Genomic DNA, 15,847 nt, shown 5'->3' on the forward strand with positions numbered 1-15,847 from the left:
AAGTAGTAAATCTCTCAACAATCGAGCTTAAAGTGTTATAAAATGTATGCCTCCTGGTCCGACCTCCTTTCGGAAGAAGGAAGAATTTATGAGTTAGTTGCGAATAAAAATATATCTTTCGTTGCAATATTGAATATAGAAACAAAGGAAGGATTATAAGTCAACTAATTATCGAGGCTCCATGTTAAATAGGTTTAAAAGTCAATACAGCAATTAACAGAAACTTTTCCCCGTCTGTCAATTTCTCTCATTTCGGTGTTCTCTTGTAGTTGGCTCTAACTTCGCAATAACGTTTTGTTCAATTACCAATTTATATGATTATATTTTTATATAAATGGTGTAAAATTTGTATATTGAATTATAAATAATATAGATTTATTCTTTTGGATTCTACTTCATTTTATTCTAATTTAAAAGAGTAGCCTTTGTAAATGCCCTTACTGATGCCAAGTCCAAAAGAGATAATCTTATGCTTGCTCTTATAGGCTTTTCTTAAGACATAATAATTCCAGTCTTATTGTGAATTTATATTTAATTTACGAAATAATCTCGAGTACATCCACTGTAACTGCTTTTAGGCAATTTAGATAAACGCATGTTATTATTAAACAAAAGAATATTAAGAAATTAAATGTTCAATTTGTACTTAGTCATCTAATCCCGGTTTTTCTTAAAGCTCTAGCATACTTCATAATTTTAATAATGTAACGAACTCTAGGACTAAAATGCTATAATGGAGAAATATTAAAAGAAGTTTAATTAATTTGTTGAACACAAATATCTTATCCTCCATAAGAATGATTTTTACTTTAAAGATGAGAACGATATCGCAGGGAAAGGATAATTAAACGGTTTATTACTTTTAGGTCCTCGTAGTCCTTAGGATTAAACGGCCGGTGTCGTTAGTATGTACCTTTTTGTATGTTTATCTATGTTTTCCGGTTTACGCCGTGAATAGACATTGTAAGCAAAATTAAATATTTACAATATCTAGCCCTTAATGTAGATAGATCTATAAAGAATGGTTGTTAAACAGAAGCTTCCAATAATACATATTCGATTATATAAGTAAGTTTAAGGAGGCTTATCAGGATTGGCTAAAACTAAACCAAACTATCTATATGACAAAATATTAATCAAAGTTGCTCTTATATAAGAGGCTGCCAGCACACCATAGTTTAGACTGGAAAACCAATAAGTGCTAGCTTTTAATAATCTGCTACGTTATATTTACATGCTACTTATGTTTTGATTATTCCTAATGTTTTTTCACTGTTATTATGTTTTTAATATTGTTTTATTTATTAACAAAGGATAACTGTTCTCGTGTAATGTCTCTCAGCTGTGTTCCTGTTATTAATGCCTTATATTATCTCAGTGTCAATATCTTATTCAGATTTGATTGGATAAACGCACGGAAAAGACACGGATATAGATACTTGTGGGTACCTTTCCTCGGTTACAATACTTCGTCAACCCACTTGCCTAATAGGCTATATGATATGTGACTTTTACAGACTGCTACGGCGATGACAAATCTTGCTTCCTTTAGTCCTGAACCTTATAAACACAGCAGACTTCAGTGTATGAACGGTCTGATATCGACTTGAGTATTATAGCTATAATTCTACAGACAAGAAAAGTATAATATGTGGTCCTGAATACTACACATTTAGAGGTGCTAGTACTATTTAGAAAAATAAAGTTACATTTGTAGTTACTATATGTGTTAATATGTCACAAGTTAATGTGTTATAAATTGTATTGAGTTTGTTTACAAATGTATTTGTTTTGCCATTTTTTTACCATCATGGTTAGTTACCAATACGACCATTGCAATACTATTACCTAAGGAATAGCTTTATTATCCTGGGTATCAGTTTTTAACATTATAATTTATATTTATATTTTAGTAAGTATATTATTACAGTCTTTCTAATCAGCTGTTTCTATGTCATGTATTATCATCTATGCCATCTTATTGTGTCAAAAGTGTTGTTGTATAATTATAATGGTTTAATGTTGGAAATAAATAAATTAAATTAAGTAATTAGATAAGAAGCTAAGATATAATGGATCTCTTCTATTGCAGGAAGACCATTCCGATTGGTATTGTGCCTGAACACTGCTACGAACGGAATGTCTCACTGTTCGTAGAGCTGGGAGAGCCTGAGGAGGGTGAGTATACAAATTGTCACCAGTTCATATTTATTGTTTCTATTTAGTGATATTTTTAATCTCTGGCACATAGTATTGCAAGTTTATCATATATGTATAATTGCATTTCGACAAACACTCCAGAAAGTTAATGGATTAGAGAAAATAAATTTGTAAATTATCGCGTTCACCTTCTTAGGAACGTGGCTGTTTGACATTAGTTCATAAGTTCTTAAACATTTTAGATATACAAATATATAAATTGTTTATTGTACAGTTTGTTCATTGCTCTTTTCTACAACAATATTTTGTTTACAATACATCAAGCTAAATACATCATACAACGTTCGCAGTATTATCGTCAGAGTGAGTATATTTTGAACAATACAACAGTACAAAATTAACATCATACGAGTTATATTTATAACTCTATGATTTTGCATTGCTTATAGGTTATCTTGATCCAATATTCACAGTACGTTTAATGGTGTAAAAACATTAGTTATGTATAAATCTTATTGACATTTTAGCTTATAGAAATATTTAGATTAAACTTGAATATTTACATATTTTTAAATTAGACTTTATACTACATATTAATGGAAATTCTAAAATAAACCTAAAATAAATAGAAGAAAATATGGTGGCAAATATTGTTAGAGTTAAATTCCATTATAAAATTAAACAAAAAAGAATATTGTACTTCATGTTGTTTAACCTTTTCTCTCTATGTGAGTTCTTTATATCCTTTGCTGATAATATTTGAAATTAGGACGCACACTCTTGAGGGTGACTGGATGTACCTGTACATCCACACCAACAAAGTAAAATACTTGCCAGTGTTTGTATTGTATAAACGTTATCTTTATGGTAAATTAACATGAATGGTTCAAGAATAGCTTGGTTTCAAAGGTTTGTAAGGGCTGTGGAAATTTTACATTTAAGGATTTGCTAAGTACCTGCAAAGAAAGTTGTGATAAACACCAACTCACAGTTTGATTAACGGATTTAAAGTTAGAGTGTTTTGTAGCACTGCATACAGTTTATGAGTGGCACCACGACACATTGAGCCATGGGTATGTTTAGTTCGTTCACAAATAGAACAGTACGCACCACCAATTGAGAAAGGCCACAGTTGACACAGATATCGCCCCACGGGTCACATCAACTACAGTGGTGCTGAATGTGACAGCTACGGGTGTAGTATACCGAATATAGTCTTAAAGAGATGACGAACTTTTTATCATTCACACTCAGGTGGAAAGTGAAGTGCCATTTTGGATGTTGGTATCTTGCAATTGTAGCCGACTAGTTAGGGTCAAATGTGACTCATAAATCTATTTTCGAGGCAAAAAATGTATTTTTATTGGACTTGGCATGGGTTTTAATTCTCTCAGGTAGTTAGGTGTTAAGTTTGCGTCCCAGACCTAATTAGAGAAATTACCACCAGAGTTCACTAAGGCAGCTACGAGCTTTTCTAGCCGGGGCAAGATGACTCCAGAGCTCCGAGACTGATGGTTATTAGGGACACGGCAGTTCATTCGTATTGGCTGTCCGCGTTAACTCTTAATAGAACATACTTAGGTACTTACATCTTGGTACATACATTTCTCTCTCTTGACGAAGTAAGAAATCTGGTATAACATTAACATTTCATTATAAAATCAAAAAGTGTCGCAAGATGCTGAAGTACAATATTTTTGTATTCTAATATGAATGCTGATTTAGGTAGAAAAAGCGTTGGTTGGTTGGTTTTGATGAGCAATACACCTTATTTTAGCAATTTAAAATTAATATTTTTGTATAAGGTTAATTTAAGGTGACCTTAGGGTATAGAAATTTATTCCAAAAACATATAATTTTTTATTTAAAAGTAATCATTAGCTTCTTTTCATAGGTAATAAAATGAAAATAATATTAGGTGTGTTTTCATACCCTCATTCTATATGAAGTGATGGTAAAATCGTATTTTTTACTGTTTTTGGTCGTCTATGTTAAATTAAAAATATACTGTCATTAAATTCAACTCGAGAATCAAACCCACACAATAAAATTTTGAAGCAATTATTACAAATTTACATTTATAAATTATTCCTTATATTTTATTTAGAAAAAGTTCATTTTAATAGGCTAACGTATTTTCACGAAACCATTCTCCTCTATTGCTCTATTGCACATTACTTAAGCAATGGAGGAGAATAACATTATAGTACAAAATAAGCATACTTCATTAGTTAGAATATAATTACTAATATAAGCGTTAATGATGCCTATTACTTAAGAGGCTGGAAAAAGCGTATTTCTGTATATTTCTCCGCTCGATATCTCGAAAACATATTGACTTGTAGACCTAAAATCTACGGGTAAACCTGTAGGAAACACTCAGATAGGTGCTTGTCTCATTATTATTTGTTGAGCGTTAGCGAATATTTCCACATTTGTCTTGTGTATAACCATAATGTCAAATAGAAAATTTGCAACCTATCTCAGTGAGTGTTACGAACCATTTGACTTTGTAAAGTTAGTTAGTTAAAATCTATAATATATTTAACAATATTAGTACCTAATAGAGACAAAAAAATGAAATAATGGACATTGTATAAAAATCATGCGTATCCCGTACACCCCATGTTTATCAGTAATCCCAGTCAACACACCACAGCCAAAACAGTTTTACTGTTTAGTTTATTATATCAATGGTTCTACCACCAAGCTAGAATATACAAGATTTGTATGCCACCAGTTACGTGACACTATGTATCATACTTCTACTTAACATTATATTAACTCATAAATACTCCTTGTTATTTAACTATCTTGAGAGACATTTGTGATGATTCGAGAAATTGAAATACATGTGACGTTTTATTGAGAGATACATCAAAGATAATACGTCTAGATAAGGCAATGACAGACGTGTATAAAGAAGTCATATTAAATATCAAAACTGGATATCCTCCTTCAAATAAGTTGACTCTCTTACTGTTTGGGATATATGATTATATAATGATTACTCATTCAGTACCATGCAGTAATGCAAAACCCATTCCAACAATGATTCTTCTATATAAACTATACTTATCAATCAAGTTGCTTTATCTCATTATGATAGAATTTAGCAGTTAGTAAGAAACTCTAAGGAATTTATGAAAGAAACACTTGGAAAATATTGAATAATACAATCGGCGTTGTATTTGTATTTGATTAGGTATATTTAATTGAGTACAATCGATTTTTTTCGAAAAGAAAATGTTAATTATAGTTGGCAATCTATGTAAATCTAAATATGTGAAGCTTTTCATTATAAACTTTTTCCATTTTTTCCTACTTCGTTTGTGCAAACTTTTCCTTGTAAAATATTAAGGTCTCTGGGTAATATATGAAGGTTATGGAGGAATACAGACGGTAAGTTCTTCAATAAAATATTATAAAAGAGATGGAGTGTGAAAAGCGGTTGAATGGTCGTTGCCGGCCTGGTATTAATATTACAGGCGTCATTAAGTCTAGAGCACCCGGGCACTCTTTACACGTGACGACGCGAATACTCGAGGGTATAATAGGGACGTTGCATAACTTTATGTTTCTCTCTTTTAATAGGAAAATTATTGCTCAGCTTGTTTTTCGAAAGTGTGCGATAAGATCTGATAACTGAATTCACTTATCATAATGTCTCCCTTAAATAAAAAGTTAAATTGCATTCATGTAAACATCACAAGCTCAGGTTTTATTGGAAAACGGTTCAAAACTACAAGTTGGTGATTGCAGTTAGTCTATTTATCATTCGTAGGTTGTAAACTTTCCTTTTTTGTGTCTGTCTGTATATCTCTCCGCACGAGATCTCAAAAACTAACTAACCTATAAACATGAAATTTTGGATTTCTGTGTAGACAACTCTAAGTTTCATAATGTTCCATTTGACTCAATAGAGTTAAATAAAAGTTTAATTAAATGTTTATATTTTACAATGTTCTAACATGTGATTCCAAAAATGTATTTTTATAATAATATCATGAGGCATAGTAACCCATAGAGCCTAACTACACTAATACATACAACATCAATTTGGGACGTAGTGTATACTTTTTTATTATTCACTGCTATGAAACTCTTAATAAACAAAATTGAGTATGAACTGAGAATCCTTTATCAAAAGAGAGAATATATATATATCAAAAAGGATTTGAATTTTTGATTAAATTTGATTTATACAAGATGTTTAATGTGATACAATATTCGTACCTGATGAACCATGGGTTTTGTCTGTGCGTCACAAAATCCACTTAATCACTCAATATGCTGATGTAACTTCTTTTTTGCCAATTGGGGCTAGTAAAAATTTATATTTCTGTATTATTGCTTATCTGTCTGTTCATAGGAAATTTCAACATTGGAATAAGCTATAGATTTGAAATATTGCATGCAACCCCAGGGAAACCTGTCATGTGAATATGGTGTGACGTACCTTGTATTTAAGAGATATTTTTTCGCTTAAATCCACTGCTTAAATGTTCCAGTTATCGAAAGTATTTTATATTCTCATATTTTCTTACAATACATTTTATAAAAATTTGAGCAATCTGATGTCTTACATTCCTCGTCGAGCAATAAAAATTGTTATTCCAAATGTTCTGCCTTCAGATAAGTTCATAGAATAATGGGCAGTAACTTTTATATAACAAATCTAATGCGCACGTAATATTCTGATGCAAAGGCACAAAGGGTTCCAGTAAAATGGATCATTTACCTAGTTGTTTCAGATATTTAAAGAAAAAGGTCAAATTAAATTTTATACAAAAATATCCTTGGGCCCTTGGTTCTGAGGCTTTCGTCATAAAAAAGTCCTTAATTAGTTGTGTGTTTTATATATCACAGTAGTCACATAGTTAAACGTTAAAAATTTATTTTCGTACATTTTCAGTAAGGAGTATTTTAGTGCAAGCCTAAGTCGAGGTTATAAACAGGCAATATTTTATAAAATAAGGCTCAAAATAATGCGCTATTTGAAATGTTAACTTTAAATTTTAATGTTTGAAATGATATAAACTATAAAATATGAAATATATATATTTCAATTTTTAAGAACTGAGATCCATGAAACCAGAGAATTTATACCACGAACAAATTGGGTTGAGGGGAGTGGAATCCTCAGGGGAAGGGGAAAGGGTGTTTGTGGCTGCAGCACCCTCAGGGTCGACGACAATACCGCAAGTAATTGTCCTCTTGAACTACATTTTCCTCTTCTCCTTTTCACTGGCTTCTGTTTTGATGTGTTTCTAAGTCACTACAAAAACTCTATTTTGATGTATTTATCCAAACCATCTGTTTCATATAAACCGTTTGCAAGGCATGGTAGTATGCTTCATTTATTCATTAACCAAGTAAAAATGTATTATCAAAATATAGCAATTAGATTTTGGTCGAATAACGGCAACTATGTAGAAATATTCCTTCAGTTTTTTTTTTTTTTTTTTTTTTTTTTTTTTTTTTTTTTTTTTTTTTTTTTTTTTTTTTTAATTTAAAGTATTTGTTATGTATAAACCAAAAGCAATTTAAAATTTTAAAGACACTCGTTAAAACAATTGGGTGTTTTCTAAACTCTTATTGATACACGATGGCTACGTAGTTGACGGTAACGATAAGCATTGGAATATGTTTAATGGATGATAGTAGAACACTGGTGGTAGAACCATGAAATTACAGACGTAAGGAGCACTTAAATTTTTACAAAATCTAGTTCTTTTAGATTTACAGTACAGTCTCTATAATGCGGCCGTGTGCCATTCCAACACGTCCAGTAATTCGGCAGCGTGGGAACGTTGTCTTGACGAGTTAGCTGTTTTGTTTTCATGTCTCTACGTGTCCGTGGGTTTCAACTGCGACGTAGTCAATATCGCAATTCGCCGCTAGGGACTGCTCGAGTGTCAGTTATATTAAAAATGTTGTTTTTGACGTCGTTTTACGTTAAGTTGCTGATAGAGTACAGTACGAAGTGTTAAATTGTAGTGCTGTGTCGGGAAAACGGAAACAAGTGACATTAACTTTAGATAAAAAGTATGAAATTTTAAAACGTTTAGAGAAAGGTGAAAAGCTAGCTCACTTGTCTAACGAGTACAATATTATCCGTGCAACAATACACGACATAAAGAAGAAAAAGGATAAAATTGAGTCGTTCTTCAAGAGTAGTGAGTCCTCTGCCAGCATAAGAAAGACTGTGAAGTCAGGTGAGTTTCCACAAGTAGAAGATACTCTGTATGCTGCGTTCATGCAAGAAAGAAGCAGGCATACCTTGCATAGTGGAGTATACAAATTAAATTGCAACGATTGTCAATCCCACTATGTTGGACAAACCGGCCGATCCTTCAAAATTAGATTTAATGAACACATAAAAGCATTGAAAACATCGTCAAATTCAAAATATGCAGACCATTTAAATAACACCGGCCATACATACACTAACATCGAAAACAATCTTGAAATTTTACACACAAGCAAAAAAAGTCGCTTATTATCTACTTTATAACATTTTGAAATCTACAAAAGTGCCAAAATTAATCATAATATATTATTAAATGACGAAGATTTTCTAACAAAAAATGTATTATTCGATAGACTTTTAAACAATATACATTGATCACACATAAAATTAAATATAACAAATTTAGCCACCAAGGTAGTGAAAAAACACATGACAAATTGGTTTTAATTATTTATTTTCATAACTTAACCTTAGTACCTGAAGATGAAATCACAGATTTCAAAATGTACATAGTAACAAAAATAAAAGTTTACAAAAAATTGTTTAAAGGTTTATTTATATTGTATTATATATATTTATAAAACACTTTTCAAGGCTACATCTCTAACAGGCATACCTTTTTCAGATGACATTCTTGTTGATAAGGCCACCTTCTTTTACAACCGTATAATGAAAAAGGATGACTTTCGTGCTGGTAGGAAGTGTTGGTTGGCTAGATAAATTCGAAAGGCATTTTGAAATTAGCTGATAACATTAACTGGTGAAAGACTCATGTGATGTAGGTTCTGTTGAGCCCTTTATTGCCCAATAAAAAATATTAAAAACTGCTGATGAAATTGGCCTAAGCGCCTATCAAGTTTATAATGCCGATGGAAGTGGCTTATTTTGGCGCCTTTTGCCCAAAGAGACTTTTTTTTATAGAGCCAAAGCCAGTGCTCCTGTCCGTAAATTGGTTAAAGACAGGATAACTTGTATGCCTTATTCCAATGCTAGTTGCATCACAAGCTGCAATTGATCGTCATTGGTAAATCCAAAAACCCCACCCCCGAGCTTTTAATAATGTAAATTTACTAGTTTTTTACATTATCAGAAACTAGGGTGGATGACCAAAACACTCTTCAGTGAATGGTTTCACACAAACTTTGTTCAATCGGTCAACCGTATTCTAAAAAAAAAACAGAACCTGCTAGAGAAAGCCTTATTGTTTCTTGACAACTGTCCTGATCATCCCGATGAAGATTAATGAAGTCTGTGGTTAGTCAAATTTGCACATTATTTTTGCCTCCACGTGTCGGACCATTCCTTCAACCAATAGACCAGAATGTAATTCAAATTGTTGAAAACAAGCCCATTCTGGCTATGCTGAAGCTTAGGAAAATATTTAAATATGATAAGTAAAAATAAATTTTTCTACTCATGACACAAAAACTTAAATTATTTTAACTACTTATAAACCAAAATACCATTAAAAAAATTACCATATAATTATAGATGGATAAAATATTTTTAAAATGTTTAATGATAATACTAATGAACAAGTTTTAAATGAAATTAGATTCAGTGATTAGGTCCCAACTATACTGCCAAGCATGGTAAAACAAGGTAGAAGTACGCCACACCACGTGTTGTAACAGGCTTCATATATTAGGTTGTATGAATAATTTTAAAATCTATAGTTAATTTTATTCTCTATATGCACTATTAACAGAGATAAGATCATAAAAATTGTAACACAAAAATGAAGCATTTAGAATTAATTTTTGTACTTATAAAGTTCCATGCAAAATTTTAGTCTGTGCAATCCTTCTTGAAATATTTTGCCACAAGTTATATTAAGACTTTAGGGCTAGCAAGTTCGATAACTCAAACACATGTTGTATACAATTAACTAACAACAATTAAATAGAATCCAGCCACTTTATTAATATATCATACTAATGTTCAATCTTATAAAAAAAATGTAAGGTTGAATTTACTCGTAAGCCATTTATTATGGACGAGTAGAATTATGAAACGAAAATATACTTGTTAGCTTAACATTTTCAAAAGAAAATATTTTCTGTATTGTGTTTATTATTTAAGTTTTGTAATACAATGGAAATGATTTCATATATTTGAACATTTTTCTTACACTAATAGCCACAAACCTTTTTTTAAATAAACAGAAGAAAAACGAGTTCGGTTTTAAGTGTATCCAGCTCAGGAACATTATCTGAGTTTCATTAAAACATTCAATTCAGGTAGCAACAGTTATAATTATCTCTTTTTAATATCCAGTATATCTTCAACAATAAGGAAACCTTACTCATTGTCGGTATAACATACGGTACTGTAACAAAAGTTACTGCACACTATAGTAGCTTACATATCCACTTATTTTATACAGTATATTTATATTATGTTCCCACGAGTCCTGCGACCACTTGCAAACCTGAACTCTTGAGTTAGGCTGTTTTCCCAGTCACAAGGGCTTCCTACCGTCTTACCTTAAGCTGAGCAGCTTCCAAACTTAATTAGATTACAACTCAAACACTCAACATTTTGGCTTCCTCACACCTTCAATTGTGCTTTTAGTTGACATTTTAGTTATAAATTTAAATTTGTATCATGTCGAACTCGTAGTACCCAAGTTTATATCGGAACTGTATTCAGAATTTAACAAGCATTTTACGTAGTAAGTAATGAACCTGCTATTCCCTACATCAAGTTGAGAATTTGCATATCGAAATCGATAATTTTTGTATTACTTGTTTAATGGTATTTTTATCTCTCAAAGTTAAACACGTAAAAAATGTGCAGGGTAATTAGTTATAGTGTTTTTATAGTTCAGAATAGTATTTATAGTAGTTGTACATTATTAAACTGTAATATTTTATTAAATTTACGGACTGATAATAACATAAGGAAATAATTGCTTCGTAATAATAGCATAGCTTCTCATAAAAAACCTAATTTATTTGGAACAGATGATGATTTTTCAAATTTTGTAACATAGTTTTCATGTATATAAATAATTTATGAACTTATATTCAGTGTAAAGATAAGTCTGTGCATAATTAACACACAACAGGGTGTTGTTTCATGTCCTGGAACTGATGTCCCTATAGTCGTTTATAGTTAAGAATAAATGTTTTTTTTTTGTTAATAACTATATTTTCTGATTACGATTTCAATAAGGTGTATTGACTCAATTAAGTAAGAAATACTTATGGGTAAAGATGAAGACATCCTTATTAAACGTAATGAATTATATTGCTTTAATGTTGGTGGATTTAGGTAGTGAACAAACAAGATAATTACTCTTTGGCTCGAAAGTATATTATCCTCAAGAATAACTACGGATTTTCTCAACGATTTCATAGGATGAGTAATATTTAATTTATACAATACTTTTAAAATTAGTTTGCCACATTTTTTCACTTTTACCTTTTAGTCAATAAACAATTTAATTCGACAATATTTGTTCAGGCCATATCAATTTATACTTTCATATCTTTATTTTTAATTTTAAGATGTCTCTAAAAGATGATAATGACCCATTTGAAAAAGGGTTGGCAAATGTGGTGGAGTTTAAAATCTTCTTTCTTAAAGTTTTCAAAAACATATTTTTACGTTCCTTATCATAACCAATACACTGATTGGATACCTGATCAAATGATTCCTCAACGCCACTCCTACATTTTATGCAATAAGACGATATATATATATATATATATATATATATATATATATATATATATATATATATATATATATATAGCTTATGCAATTGATATTTGATACAATTAGCTTAATCTGGTGTAATCATAGTGCGTTTCAAAAGTGTCCAGATCTTAATCTGCACATCATAATTATAAAAAGCCTATTTGAAGTATTCATTCTTATCCACGACGCTTTGGTTGAATTTGTTTAAACTTATTTGTACCATTAGCTTTAACAAAAATTAAGAAATCTCAGTGAGTTTAAACAAAAAACTTTTTTGTAATTCCTCTATATATGTATATTTTTTGTAATGATTTTTATATTATACCTAAAAATTCATATAATTACCAGCTTGTATTTCAATTTTATCAGAAACGTCATTTCGCTTGATACTTATGTGTTCAAGCACCCACTGCAACGTATTTTCTCAAATATTAATGTAAACAAATGTTTCAGCCCCTTTGACAGACTTCAAGCACCCACTGCAACGTATTTTCTCAAATATTAATGTAAACAAATGTTTCAGCCCCTTTGACAGACTTGAAGCACCCACTGCAACGTATTTTCTCAAATATTAATGTAAACAAATGTTTCAGCCCCTTTGACAGACTTGAAGCACCCACTGCAACGTATTTTCTCAAATATTAATGTAAACAAAATGTTTCAGCCCCTTTGACAGACTTGAGGTAAGTTAAAACGGTAAAAAATTATTTTTTTTTAAATTTTTTTTTATTTTTGTATATTTTTATTTAAGCTTTTCTGAAGTATTTTAAAAAAAGAGCAAGACAATTGAAGGTCAGAAGTATTTTTTTTTATTTTTTAAAATTTGTATGTTCCTAGAGTTTGTATTGTTTTGAGCAGTCTACCACGCTCAGCTTCAACACTTGTTATAGTAGTATTTATGCAAAGCTAATAGCTGTGTAATACTTTATTGTTAGGTTGTCAACAATGCATAACAGATGCAGGTGAACATCTGTATCAGACTACAACTGACTTGTCTGCCAGTTATTGTTGCTTACCAATAATGTTGTTTGTTGACAAATCTGCAATTTAGTTTATCAAGTGGTGTTTATGTTGTTATTGTTTTATATAACTAATTATCATATTCTTTGTGAAGTGCTAATTACTATGACAAAAAACCAAAAGGAGTTTTTAAAAAAAGGATATGCAAGGGTAACCAGCATTTTAGGACAAATCCTTTAGGTCAAGGTGAGGTTAGTAGACCTAATGTTACTATTCAATCTAGGCCTAGTGCTTCAAAAGCAAAACTAAATGAAAAGTATAAGTGACTATACACAGTACACGAGTGATGAAACAAATATTATAGTTGCTCTATACTCTTTTGAATACAGCCTTGAACAAAGTATGTTGTCGTGCAAATCTTGTGGCGGAAAAGTAATTTTAGGTGAAGTAAAAGAGAGAAAAGAAACGGTTTTAGCATGTAACTTGTCACTTTCATGTTTGGAAATGCCATGGGGAAAATCGGTTCTGGACCTCTGATAAAAGTAATAAGTCCAACCTATATGACATAAATCTAAGAATGCTATATGGCCTTAGATGTATCGGTAAAGGCGGGGGAGGCTGGAAAGCTGTTGTGTGCATTATTAAATTTGCCAAAGCCGAACTCAGCGTACACAAGGTATACAAATGTTGTAAGAGAGAGTGTCTTTGATGTTGCGGAGAAATCGATGCAAAAGGCAACAGAAGAAGCTGTGCTTCATAATGAAACGGATGAAAATAATAGAAACCTGACAGTCGCTTATGATGGGACTTGGCAGAAGAGAGGATACAAATCAAAAAATGGCGTGTGCACTCTGACAAGGTCTTGACACTGGTAAAATTTTAGATGCTGAGGTATTGACAAAATTTTGCAGTGGTTGTGTGAAGTGTGGGTCAAGTGAAACCAACAAAGAAAACCATATATCTAAGTGTATAAAAAATTATGAAGGGTCAAGCGGAGGTATGGAGACTGTTGCTGCGGTGTCTATTTTTAGCCGATCAGAGGAGAAGCGAGGAGTGAAGTATGAGTACTTTCTGGGTGATGGGGACTCTAAAGCCTACCAAGCAGTAGTCAGTAGTAGGCCATATGATGATGTGTGGAAGTAAAAAAGCTGGAGTGCATTGGGCATATCCAGAAAAAGAATGGGTACACGCCTGAGGAATTATAAACTACGGAACAAAAGTTTAATTGTATCTGATGGGAAAGGACTCAAGGGTGCCGGTAGACTAACTGATAAAGTCATAGACCAACTTCAAGGATATTATGGAGGGGCTATTAGGTCTAACCAATCCAATCTTGATGGCATGAGAAGGGCTATTTGGGCAATCTGGTACCATAAAATGTCAAGTGATGACAATCTCAGCACGACCTGTGTCCTTTCCCCCCGGACACGTGGTGCGCCTTCCGCAAAGCTGAAGTAGCAGGCACAGTAGCTAATTATAAAACATAAAAATTCCAAATTCCGTTAGCTATTATGGAGGCTATCAAGCCAATATTTAAAGATCTTTCCAACCCCGACCTCCTCAGAAAATGCCTTCATGGAAGACACAAAATGTTAATGAGGCGTTCAACAACGTGCTTTGGACAAGACTTCCAAAAAATGTTTTTGTTGGTAGGCATACCCTTGAGTTAGGCACATATGATGCAATAGCTACTTTCAATGATGGAAACCTAAGTAGGATTAAAGTTTTAGAACAGCTTGGAATAAAGGACATAGGATCTAACACCATCTGTCTGCTACAACAACTGGACACTGAGCGAATCCAAACCGAGCGGAGATTGCGGAGCGGAATGCTACGAAGGAAGCTAGGCTGAAGAAAAGGAGGATAAATCTTGAGCAAGATGAAGTAGAAGAAGAAGATTACATACCAGGAGGTTTTTAAAAGGTATTTATAACCTTATATATTCAAATAAAATTGCCAGTTGTTACAATGGAAAAGGTATAGGCCTACTTTAACCGCGGTTTCCCGAAAGTCCGGTTTTTTTAAACACAAATGACTCATTTTTTAAAAAACTATACAAGATATCTTGACCAAACTTTTACCACATGTTCCCTACATATAGGTGATGATGTGGATCCTCAGGTATATCTCTATCTATTTTTTTAAAAATATTAAAAAATAAAACAAAAAATTTAAAATTGTAAAAATTATTTCTTTTTTAGTTTTATTTACAAAATTTTTTATTTATCACAATACTAATATAATTCAGGATCAGTACTGTCACAAAGACATATAAAATAGCTGGTAAAAGTTTCAGAACATTCCCTTAAATGGTTGCTCAGGAAACGGGTCATAAACATATACATTTTTTAACATGGGCGAGATAGGAGCGTTTAACTTACCTTGAAGCACCCACTGCAACGTATTTTCTCAAATATTAATGTAAACAAATGTTTCAGCCCCTTTGACAGACTTGAAGCACCCCACTGCAACGTATTTTCTCAAGTATTAATGTAAACAAATGTTTCAACCCCTTTAAACAGACTTTGAAGCACCCACTGCAACGTATTTTCTCAAATATTAATGTAAACAAATGTTTCAGCCCCTTTGACAGACTTGAAGCACCCCACTGCAACGTATTTTTCTCAAATATTAATGTAAACAAAATGTTTCAGCCCCTTTGACAGACTTGAAGCACCCACTGCAACGTATTTTCTCAAATATTAATGTAAACAAATGTTTCAGCCCCTTTGACAGACTTGAAGCACCCACTGCAACGTATTTTCTCAA

At 31.9% G+C, this 15,847-nt stretch overlaps 1 protein-coding gene across 2 annotated transcripts in view; it reads left to right on the top strand.

Moving 5' to 3' along the window:
• The window catches only part of LOC124371310 (sodium/calcium exchanger 1), a 215,460-nt gene that overhangs the window by 181,309 nt on the left and 18,304 nt on the right, over positions 1-15,847 (top strand). For both annotated transcript variants that reach the window (XM_046829648.1, XM_046829647.1), the window contains exon 2: positions 2,093-2,178. In XM_046829648.1, coding sequence (XP_046685604.1) covers positions 2,093-2,178 — 86 coding nt within the window. The remainder of the gene's footprint in view (positions 1-2,092; positions 2,179-15,847) is intronic.

The sequence above is a fragment of the Homalodisca vitripennis genome, chromosome 1, assembly GCF_021130785.1.
Source record: "Homalodisca vitripennis isolate AUS2020 chromosome 1, UT_GWSS_2.1, whole genome shotgun sequence".
Classification (NCBI taxonomy): Eukaryota; Metazoa; Arthropoda; class Insecta; order Hemiptera; family Cicadellidae; genus Homalodisca; species Homalodisca vitripennis.